The sequence below is a fragment of the Thalia democratica genome, unplaced genomic scaffold, assembly GCF_965202585.1.
Source record: "Thalia democratica unplaced genomic scaffold, ktThaDemo2.hap1.1 HAP1_SCAFFOLD_1827, whole genome shotgun sequence".
In the NCBI taxonomy this organism is placed as follows: domain Eukaryota; kingdom Metazoa; phylum Chordata; class Thaliacea; order Salpida; family Salpidae; genus Thalia; species Thalia democratica.
Window position 1 is genome coordinate 7,867 of NW_028140632.1, and position 12,333 is coordinate 20,199.

General features: G+C 25.6%; 1 protein-coding gene across 1 annotated transcript; it reads left to right on the forward strand.

Annotated features, from left to right (window-relative positions):
* Positions 1-491: 491 nt before the first annotated feature.
* Positions 492-11,150, forward strand: LOC145848889 (inter-alpha-trypsin inhibitor heavy chain H3-like). Its single transcript, XM_082954094.1, has 10 exons — positions 492-538; positions 607-819; positions 1,234-1,323; positions 1,397-1,527; positions 1,652-1,952; positions 2,351-2,503; positions 2,692-2,862; positions 2,931-3,091; positions 3,229-3,329; positions 10,978-11,150. The coding sequence occupies exons 2-10, from the start codon at positions 643-645 to the stop codon at positions 11,148-11,150; spliced, it is 1,458 nt and encodes a 485-aa protein (XP_082810220.1). The 5' UTR covers positions 492-538; positions 607-642.
* Positions 11,151-12,333: the final 1,183 nt, after the last annotated feature.

The window sequence follows — 12,333 nt, forward strand, 5'->3', positions numbered from 1 at the left end:
TGTAAATAAGAAACAGAACACTAATATTTTTTATGTAGTTGAATCTTACATGGCAAAAATAAAAGAAGACAAAAGGACAAAAAGGGAAAAGACTTCGGAATATTGGAAAATGATTTGTTTTCTGAGTGACTGGCAGTTGGTTGATTGATTATTCAATACATTTTAATATTAAAAATTAAAGTAGTAATACTAAGTTTGTTCTAAAAACTTGTATAAAACTTAAAATTGCAAAAAAAATCGTATGGAAAGGTTCTTTTAAATTTTAAAACAACATAATATATTTTTCGTTTCTAGTTTAATAACAAAATAATCATTTGATGTTTAACTCCAGTTTTTGTCGATACTCAGTAGGGACTCATCAGATGATACTCCAAACGATGAAATAGTCAGACAAGTCAGGGAAAGAAACAATGGACAAGTCCTTATTCACAATTTGGCTTTTGGCCCTTATGACTATCCTGAGTTTTCGCGGCAAATTTCAGCGGAAAACAATGGAATTAGTCGAAGTATTTTCACTAATTTTGATGCCGCTGCATCTGTAAGTTTTACGAACGATTAGAGTACACAATGTTAATAAAATATACAATGTGTGTTCATTATTCCTAGATTAGGGACTTTTTTTACGAAGTAGCAAACCTTGTGATGACCGATGTGAATGTTGATTACGACAAATCTAAAGTTTCTATGCTGAGTAAAGTTGATTTTCCATACGTTAGCAAAAGTAAAGAAGTGCTTATCAGTGGAAAACTAAATGAGTTTTCAATGGATATCGATCAAGCAACTGGTGCTATGGATATGAAATACATCATTAAAGGAAAGGTTAAAATAGAACTAAAATAAATATGTTTAAATAGTAAAAGTTTTTATTTAGGAAACGTTAATACTTTGAGTTAATATATATGCTATACTTTGAAATTTTCTTATTCTTAAAACTGTTTTGTATTGTACAAGCTACAAAATATTTGTACAACGTAAAAAACAAGTTGTACTAACATTTAAATATAAAATTTAAAGAATTATGTAACAGCTAACAATTTATATATCCATTTACTTCATTTTAAAATTCATTGAGAAAACACTATAATTAATCTTCTATATAACAACGAAAATGGTTTTCTTTACTGCATACTTCATTGTGTTAGTTATTTGTAAATATTTTATTTTTACAAACCGAGAAAAGTTTTAAATTTGCAGTTTGTAAAATTTTAATAATATAGCAATACTTTATTTCAGCTCTCTGGAAAAGGACATAAAGACCAAGTGACAATTGATTTCGAAGTGAATCCGTTCAAAACCAGTAGAATATCTGATTCCCAACATAAGGTTATGATAAATATAATAAAATACTGCAAGAAGTACATATTCATTTCTTGACTAAATTTATACGTTAATTCAGATTGAGCAGTTCTCTGAGCGTATTTGGGCTTTTATGAGAATAAAGAAGTTGTTAGGAGACATAAAAACTATGATAGATGACTCAGCTGATAAAAATAAAACTACTGCTGAGGCCTTAGAACTTTCTCTAAAGTAAGATATACGCACGTTTATGCTAAATTGAAATCATTTTACTAAAGTAAGAAAAATAAAAAATCACAATCTTTTTCCAAACATAATAACTTTCAATGTTTTTTTTTCAAAAAAAAAAATTCAGGTACAACTTCGTTACTCCACTAACTTCTATCGTAGTGTTGAAAGACGAAGACCGCGAAGAAGTTGAGATAAATTTAAAGGAGGAAGAAGAAAATGCGAGGTTGGCGAAATTCACAACAACTACTGCTGCCACAACTACTACAGTCGCCACAACTACTGTCACTTCAACCACAACTGAACCTTATGATTACATCGATGATTTTTACGATGATTACGGTAACATTTTCAGGGATCCGCACGTGCTGCTCCCCTTGAAACCGGGAGTCAACTTGTGTTTTGATTGGAACGGAAAAGATAAAGAAGTTTGTGTTGATTGTTTATTAATTGTGCATCTATTAATTTATTTTGAGGTATTTGTAAAATTAATTTTACTCGCTTAAAACTGTGGTAAAAAAAGTTAATACAGTTGCTAATATAATTTAAAACAGAATTGTAGGTTTAAAAAATAAATCCAAGAATTAATAAGCACAAAAAATAGCTTAGTAATAAAAACCATATCAAAAAATTTAGTTTGTACATGTGTAAAGTTTACTTTGTATATTTAAATCTTAAAATTAATTTCATTTTTATTATACTAATATGTTTCATATAATTCCAAGTTTACTCAAGTTTTATTATACTGTAATGTTTAACTACATCATACTAAGTTTTCATAAAACTTAAGTTGTTGAACAAAAAGTAATATTTAAATAAAACCTAGGTAACAAACTTAATATACCATGAGGACAGTGGGCTGGTAGTAAATGCAAACATGACTGCAGCTCCGGTAGGAATAAAAAGTGAAAATGGAAAAGATCGGTTCTACATGAACAGTGTCGCTTTTGTAGTACCAAAGTCTAAAGCAAACATTATCGTGAGTAACAATATAATTAAAACATTACATCGTAATATTTTGATAATTTATAAGTTGTTAGAGTAAACTTATTTAGCTAGTTAATTTAAGTTAAAGATACTATTAACTCTTTTATTTGTTTTTTGAAAAAAAAAAAAACCATATGTAATGTTAACTTATAAATAAAACAAACTACTAAATTTCCTTAGGTAACTCCATATTCAATTACTATTGAACATATTGGAATGGAAAGTTTTTCATATCCAATCTCTTCAAAGTTTTCAATTAATCGAAGCGGCCTCGACATAAAGGTTTATGACGTCATATCACATGGATCAATGAGTAAAGTTCATTTGAAAATTGGCGGTATCACTTTTAAGGTCTTAGTTTGAAAATAATAATCGAGTTTAAAATGCTTTAGGCGGAATTGAACTTTTTAAACATTTAGCTGATGGTGCATACCAAAACGAGAATTCCGCACATTGATATGGCTTTTGAAGATCTGAGTCACGTGAAAGGTGGGTTCCAAGGTCTTGTTGGGCAGTTCTATGGAAAGGGAGTCGATTTAGAAGAAGAAGACGGTGGACAAAGAGCAATGATGAGAGTTGGGTTAGTAAAGGTTCTTACGATTGTAACTTAAAGTATTTAACATTTACTACATTTACTTTAAAAACCAAAAATATATGTAGCTACAAAATGGTTTTGTATCTATTAGAGCTTTATAAATATTCCCTTATTAAATTTAGAAAAGAACTGGCTAATGTAAAACGCCACGTGATGAAGTCGAATCCTATAACCAATCAGGAACAACCTTGCTGGTTTGCATCCAATAGAAAGTTTAATTTAAGTGAGCGTTCTTATTTTCTCGTAGACTCAATGACTAGCAAACCTCATCATATTAAAGATAGAAAAACAGAAACGAAAGTAGAAAGGAATGTTGAGAAAAACGTTAAAAGTGGAAAAGCAAAACTTACGGCTCTTGAAGTATTTTTCAGGAGTCTTGAAAGATAGCTCAACTTGAAAGTTTTATTGTATTGGAGAACCTGTAAAACTACCATTTACTATTTTCTCATCAAATGCTATACTTTATTTTTATGGTTTTATCACCTTGAAAAATTTAGATTTTGTGTATTAATACACTACTCACAATTTTTCTATATTTGATTAATAAAGGATTATTACTGATGTAACAAATTTACATTTTTGTTTTTAAAAACAGTAGAGTATTTTTTAGATAAAGAGGTTATTATGTTTTGATGTTGTACAAAAGATTAAAAGTTAAAGCCAAGTTATTTAAGATATTCATTTAAATCACTCAAGTTTCAATAAAATAGTTTTTAAATAAAAAAATCGGAGTATATACTTTAAGCTTTTAAAAGAATATATTTTATTTCGAGCATTTTGAAATGAAAAGTTTGCTTTTCAAGTTAAAAAAAAGTTTACTTACTACATGTTCCAAATGTAATTTTTACTACGTGTTTTTGACTATGCTTATTTTCTTGTCTTGTTAAAGATATACTGTAAATTCGTGTTCAACAGATCACAGATTTTAGTTAGTTTATAAGAAAATGCAATTTATGTATTCTAGTTGCATTAGGTTTTAGGAAAACTAAAATAGCATTGTTTATAAAAACATTATATACGTCAATAGAGTAAAGGTAGTATTTGTCCTTAAGAATTTAATTTAATTAATTTTTTAGTACATACTAACTGGCTCAAATAAATCTTTAAATAAGCATTAATGTAGACCGTTTAAAAGTTTGTCGAACGTTTTCTAATGTACTATACATAATTTGGTATATTTAAGTTTTAAAAAACCATTTTAAAGATATGCACATTACAAATCTACAGTTTTATAGACGCTTTTTCGACTTTTCATCAGTCATTATCAATAATAAAACTGTGTAAAATAACTAAAAATTAGTGTTAAACAACTAAGTAAATAAGAAAAACTAAGTAGTAAGATACATATTAACACTTATATATTAAAATTGTCAGCTCCAGTAAAATTACCGGTTACATAAACATTGATACATGGTAAAAAATATATATACAACTAATCTAAAATTCTTAATGTGAGGGTAATACCCGGTTTAGTTAATTGTCTGTTTAAAATTGGATTATAACGTTTATTTAAAATGGCTTCAGTGATCAGAGTTTCAAGTTTATTTCTACATTCTTTTAAAATATCAAAATATTTAACAGTTTTTTAAAAATTGGTATTTTAAAACAGTTATTTGAATCTTATTTCTTAATTTTTCTTTTATATTTAGTTGTTTAACACTAATTTTTACTTATTTTACACAGTTTTATTATTGATTATGACTGATGAAAAGTCGAAACGGCGCCTAATAAACTACAAATTTTTAATGTGTATCTCTTTAAAATGGTTTTAATGAACTATGTTTGAATGTTTATACCTCTGTTTTAGCGGCGTCTTTACAAAAATTTAACAATTAATCAATAGTAGAGCATTAGTAATAATTAACTACTAGACTAAGATTATAATTGTAAGGTTTTGTCACAAAAACGTTTTTGTTACCGTTTTTTTTAAGTTATGTTTCAAGTTTTCTAATTGCATAGTAAATGCAGTGGGTGAGGTATGCAACAAAGACTAAAAAGAACAGCATGAAAAAAAAAAATAGTAAAGAGCCTAAGAGTCTGAATAGTGTCTTAATAATAAAAATTTTATAGCCTTTTTAACTTTTTAATTTTAAAACTTTTTTAAGCACAGCATTACATGAATCCTATCCTAACTAATATGCAGCATATATGTTTAGATGTTATAAACTGAATAAGCGTAAATTTTTTTTTAGGATTACGAAGACGTAGAGATACAAGGCTTTAATGTATATCAATAACCTAGTTTAGGTAAAACCTCGAGAGTTGTTAAATTTATATAGAATACTTTTAGATTGTTTTAGATTATATTCTAACAAACCTTTTTCAGCAAGATATTTTATGAAAAATATAAAAATCATTCTCTATATATTTTTATTACGCATTTAGTAAATAAAGTTTTGCTTAGGTATCTTAAAATATCAAAAATTATTTGCAACTAAAATAATCAATACACCTTTTAATTTTGTTAACTAAAACAGACCCTTTTTTAGTTGTAAACTGTACTTAAAAAATGAAAGAAAAAGAAAATCAAATAGGGATAAACCAATCGGTAAAACAACTTACATTCAACAGAACTTTGACAACAAAAACATTTTCAAAGACCTTCTTCTGTTAGCGTTAAAATACAAAACATAATAATAAAAATTTATACGTTTTAGAAATGAACTAAAGGAAGATACATTTATAACGGCTTTGTTTTAAAAACAAACTTATAAGAGCTGTAGCAAAGTTTCTATTCATTGTTATGATTACAATTTCAGATTAAAGTAAACATTAAAATTTTTTTTTAATATCAAGCTGATCAATATTTCATTGAACTAACTTGTTTGAAATGATGTATAAGTAAAAAACATTTATTTATTTTTTATTGAAATTTTCCTTTCTTATAATTAGACATTTTATATTTTTCAATTGTAATAAAAAACTTTAGACATGTTTTACTTCAACAAGTTCTGATATTTGTTTTTCTCTTTAGTACTTTAACAAACATTAAAATCGTTACTTCTACTGATATAATGAAAATAAAAAAACTGTTATATACAAACATACCAAAAGTAAATAGCGCGAATGCAGTAGGTGTTAATAACTCTGAACAAAGTTTTTTTTTTCTGTTTTTAATTTTATTTTTAACAATGTCACCTAAAGATGCCTTGAACGGTATAAATAAGTTTTTAAAAATTAATAATTTTTGTATGAGTTTGTAAAAATATGATAAGTTTTTATTTGTAATTTTTAAATGTATAAAGTGCTTTATTAAATAATTAAAAATTATCTATTTTTGCTTTGCCTTGTTTATTTATCAGCAGTAAAAATGCAATTCTTAATAATATTAATAAAATATATTATTGTTTTCGTAAGTTATTATTTTTACTTTATAGAGTTAAAATATCGTAAATCGAACTTAATATTTAAATAAAATGGTTTATTTAGTCTTTTTTTTTTTTATTAGTTATCAAAAACGTTTATCAGCTGAAAATAATATGCAAGCTACCAATTTTTCGCTTTGCGGGCTGTAATTTGCTGAACTCTGCTCTATATAAAACTATAATAAACTCAGAAAAAAACTTATATGCTTTAATGCTCGTAATAAACTAACAAGTTTACGAATAATTATGAAAACTATGTATGTTGTTCATTAGAAAAAAATACTAACTAAAAGTATTTATTTAAAAAAAAGTTTTCTATTTTTTTCATAAACTATAATGATTTACTTTGATTTCGTTCATAAAACAAATATAGTTACTATATTATTGATTAAAATATTGAAGAGTATCCTGTGTAGTTTGCGTAATAAAAAGTTTTAAAAATTGCATTTTTTATATAGTATTTTTTTTGAAAATCTAAGTAAACAAAAATGCTTCAAGTACTAAAAAAATTATTAAATTACTAAAAATTACTAAAGTTACTAAAAATTTAAATTTTTCTTACTTAATAATAAGATTAGTATAATGTGATTTTATATTTTAAGAAGAGTCAAAGTCTTTAAGAAACAAGCTCATATTTTTATTAAAAAACTTAACTCTTTCAAAAAATAAGCTAACTGAACTCCTAATCAAAAAAAAATAAATAAATAAATTTTGTTCTTCAAAGCTCATCCGAATGTAAAAAAAAAACACTTTTGAGCTATAATAAAATATAGTTGTTTTTATACTTACATCAGTAAACTTTCAGATAACTTTCTTATAAAAGTTTACTAAATATTTCTACAAAGTAGGAAAGTAGTTAAATTAAAATAAGATAGTTATACTATAAAATAGAAGATTATTAAAAGTCGTATTGGTTGTTTTTTGTATGACCTTTGGTTTTTAATAGTTAAAGTTTGTCTTAGTTTGATTTTTTTATATACAGTTTTGTTCTAGTTTAAAACTCAGATACAATGATTTTAACAATGATATAAATAATTTAGAAAATAAAATTAAAAAAAGATTACAATCTTGAAAACAAACAAGCAAATTACAAAAACTTAAAGTAAAGTTTTTTTTTAACATTAATGAAAAAACTCAAACAGTTTTATACGTTAGTCGGTTGGTGATTTGTTTTTGTAAAGTTACAATGTTTGAAAAACTAAAACTTGCAATTTTAACTAAAAAAAAAGAAGTAAATTTTCTGTAGGCGAGAAATGTTTTTTTCAAAATTACTCAACCTAAAATTTTAACTATTTAAAAGTTAAAAAAAAATCTAAACTTTTATGTAATCAAGTTCTTTTTAATAAAATAGCTTCGATGTCTAAATGTTTGCTTTATATGAAAATTAAGTTACATAGTTTTTATAGTTTAATTTACTTAAAAGCTACACTAAAAATATATGTACGGTAAATCTAAGCGTTCTAATTGAATGTTGTTTAAGCTACAAAAAGTTCGAAATATTTAAAAAGTACACAGTTTTAAAAGCAAACTTTGAACTTTCGTAACGCTTTTATTTGTCATAAATATCTAAAACTATAAAAAAATACTTATAACATATTTTGTACGAATAAAGTCAATTACTATTTAATATTTTAAACTTATATAATTAAGTTATATATTAAATATAAAACAAGTGTTTATTTTCTACTACATTAAAAATACGTAAAACAATTTTGTTTAAAAACTAAATGAGGCTTAATAGTAGTAACATTGATCGTTTCTTTAACGTTTAATTTTTTTTTTTTTTAATACTTAGACTGATTTAAACTTTAAAGTTTTCGAAGTACGTTTAGTAAACTTTATTTTAGCATTAATCAATATTGAAAATTTTATTTTTATATACTAAGTACTCTATACAACAATTTAGTAGCTGTTTAAAAGTAACGGGCCAACTTACCAGGAAATAGTTGCTCTCGGGGAGCACTCAGAAAAAAGACTTGCTGGCTGCAGGTTTACAAAATGGTTGTAATTTTTAATATAAATAGGCCATATAAAACCTTAAATATGATAAAATAAGAAATAATAAAGCATTGCTTTCGTGTAAATACTGAATCAGTAATCTAACAGTAAAGTTTAAATGCTAAAAGTTTATTTAATTGTAACGAAAAAGATTTATTTAAGTTAAAAAACACATAGCAAGCTGACGATTTGTTGCTTTGCTGGCTGTAGTTTGCTAACTTTGGCAAAACAAAAGCTAAAATTCATAAAAAAAACTGATTTAATTATTCGTACTAAAGCTAAACTAATAATCTTACTAATGTTTAAGAAAACAATGTATGTTTGTCATTCTGAAAAGTTTTAGCTAAAATGATTAAATAATAAAGTTTTTTTTTTCTCTAAACTACAATGAATATATATTGCTAAAGAGAGGTAGAAATAACTTGTTCGGCTAAACAAACAAACTATTTAACTTTGTAATGAAATATGTTCTTGAAAAAAGTTTGTATCTAATTAACCTTAAACTTTGAGTTTAGTGAAATAATTTCATTTCTAGCATGCTTCTTTTTTTAATGTCAAATGTAAATAATTACATAAATTTAAGTAACCTTATTTTAGAAAATTAATAAAATGAGAAAACATACAAAATAAATTGTAATCTATATTGAAAAACTGAGAGTAAAAAAAAATATAACTTTTTCCATCTTTACTCAAAAATTAGTATAATTTTTATTTATTTCATTACAAAAAATAAAAACATATGTAAAACTCGGAATCTCTGAGGTTTGGTTGGACAAATATTTTTAATAAGTAATTGGTTGTAAAAATAGGATAGACTTTTTTAATATATAGAAGTATGGTTTGATCTAAGAATAGTTTTGATCTAAAGTTTATTAGAAAAAAAAAAACTCATTGATGTATGCTTAGTATTATAATAACTAAAAAACGCTTAAAACTAAACCGATGTTTTTACTCGAGTTGTATAAAACTTTGCATAGCTTATGTTAACAGTTTATTTGAAATTATTTTATTTGTTAAACTGTTTTGTTTGATGTATATATTACAATCAATATATTTTTACCAAAGTATTTTTAATTATCCAAATAAGCGTTTCCAAAGTGAGCCGTATGGGGCCCTTGGGAACCGCTCAATTCCAATTCGCGATTATTTCTTACCTGCGCACTTCAAACCCGAGAACTGCTTACCGACCAAGGGTAAGGGTTAGGGGTAACAGTGGTAGTAAAAAATACAAAAAAAAAAAAAATAAAGAGAGAAAATTAAAAAATAATCTGGTAGGTATTGTGCGCGGGTGGGAATTGTTAATATACCAGGCCCTTTAGGGCCATTGTTAATCAATATAAAAAGTTAGGGAGCTATAAGCTGCAAAGGAGCAAAAGGAGGTGCCGTTACTAGTATTGTTTATTGAACGACAAAAAAGCGCTCAACAATTTTTTTCCAACGACTTAGTGTACAAAAAACATTTTGGTTATCGAGTCATACACCAAGGATACAGCTCAATGTCTTGTCCAGGACAGGGGACAATAAAGTTAAAGGGACCATGAAAGGCTATAATATGAAATTTACACTAGATATTCTCGACTAGATAATGAAAATCAAAAAAAAAGTCTTGTGCGTATTGAAGGGTAATTATGAAACTTTCCCAAGATACTAGGTGAAAAAAATTCAGATTTGGCCGGAAAATATTATATGGATAAAAATGTGCACAGTAGATTTTTTAAAAATTATTGGAAGATGCCGTTGCCTTTTTTTTGAAAAGGGCGTTGTGAAATAAAAGCTTGGGAAACCCTTTTCAAAATGCGGATTATTTACTTCAAGAAAATCCTTTAAGTGGAGTACACATCGCAGAGAGTAAAGTAAGATATTATTGAGACCTATATAATAATACTACCGTTTACAACCAGCAAAAGCTTAAATAACAATAACTATTAAGCTTTTTAAAAAGAAATAAAGGTGATTCTCGAAGATAGTTTGTCAAATCAGCACTTTAACTTAATAATAATAAAAACTCAGTAAAAGTTTTATAAATTAAATACAGATAACAATATTAAAAAAATCTTTTTGTAAAATATTTTAAATAAAGGCCTAACAGTATGTCTAGTTTACTATTTTTATAATCTGTTAATTAATGGTTTGCTTTTGAAACTTTATAAAAATCATTTTAGCTATATACGAATAGGTTAACTACCTACTTTAGATTGGTGAAAATCACTTCATTTCATATAATTTTTTTTCTTGTACCCACTGAGACTTTAATTTAATTTAATATTATAATACTGTTTATGAACTAGATATTTTTTATAACTAATTCAATAAGATTGGCTCGAAGTAGACCATACTGTTTGTTTAAAAAAACATTTAAAAGTTTTATAAGATACAAAATATTTCACCAAATAACTTCTATGTATCATAAGTAAGGTACAGAATAGCTTATTCATTCCATTAGAAATTTCTTGTATAAATTCATTTAAAAGTTAAAACAAAATATCTATTTATTTTACACGATTACAGAATTAAGGGACCCGCCTGGCACAATCACCGGTTTCGATGAAATTGAAAATCGACAACCGGCAGATGGAGATTTATCACGTGACAATGAGAATGATGACGTAAGTGACGAGGAAGATGACGTGGTAGATATACGTGGCGGATGGGGTGGATGGGGTAGAGGAATGGGGTGGTAGATGGACAACTAACACGTGACAACGAAAATGCTGACCGATAATTTTAAAAGAAATTTCATGTATAGAAATAGAATATTTTAACATGGTTTTACAAATGTTTACAAATGCCTATTGTTATTCATTTAAACATTATTTAAAACATGTATATTTTTTCCTATTAAATGTATTTATATATGTTCTTCTATCACTGATATTTTAAAATATACTTTAATATTACTCAGAAATATGTAAAGTTATAATCAAATGTTTGTTTTACACTTAACCTTTTACGTTCTTATTTACTTAACAATACAAATTTACTTTGATCCTATTCATAATACAATTATAGCTACAATATAATTGATAAAAAATATCTTAGAATTTTTTATATAGTTGTTGTAATGAATATTTAAAAAAGCAGCATTTTGTATATGAAACTTTTTTCGAAAAATCTGAAAAAAAAATTATTTTAAGCAACGTTTATAAACTTATTAAGTTTGTTCTAATAAGAATGTAACAATAAAAAAAATAGTAATAATAATAATTTTAATAATAATAAGAATATTATGACGTGATTTATACTTCGAATAAAGTCAAAATAATTATGAAAACAAAGCTTATACTTAGTTTTAATAAACTGTTTTGTTTTTCTTATACTAAGGCTGAGAAGAAACCTATCTTTATATACTAGATATGGCTTACTGTGTTATAGAAGAGGTATGGCTTATTGTGCACATGAAATTATTTACTGAGCTCAAGCTTATATTTTATTGTAAAAAACCAAAACTAAACAAATATAAAAGTTATGAAAAAATAATTTAGCACTTTTTTGAACTTCGTTGATGTCCTAAACGGCGATTTTGATTGGTTCAAGTCGTCAGGTGACCTGCTAACGCTTCCCGCTCAAAAAGTCCGCAAACTCTTCTTCAAAGCATCTGTTTTATTATACGAATAAAAAACATAGAATCAATAAATTATTAGTATAAATAAATTCGACGCTTAAGTACATAAACAAAAATTGTATACAAAAATACAAGACAATCGAAAAAAAATTATATATAAAAGATATTGTAATTTCTATGTAACTATCATTCATGGTTTCTAAACAACTTCAAAAAACTAAACTAAACCATATTTGTTTTGTTTAGACACAAAAAAATTTAAATACATTTGTTAAAACAAAATTAATTTTTTATTACATACA

Coding starts and splice junctions, on each gene's coding strand:
- LOC145848889 (XM_082954094.1), top strand. CDS start 643: ATGACCGATGTGAATGTTGATTACGACAAATCTAAAGTTTCTATGCTG. Junction 1,324..1,396: donor TATCTGATTCCCAACATAAG/GTTATGATAAAT, acceptor ACGTTAATTCAG/ATTGAGCAGTTCTCTGAGCG. Junction 2,504..2,691: donor AGTCTAAAGCAAACATTATC/GTGAGTAACAAT, acceptor AAATTTCCTTAG/GTAACTCCATATTCAATTAC.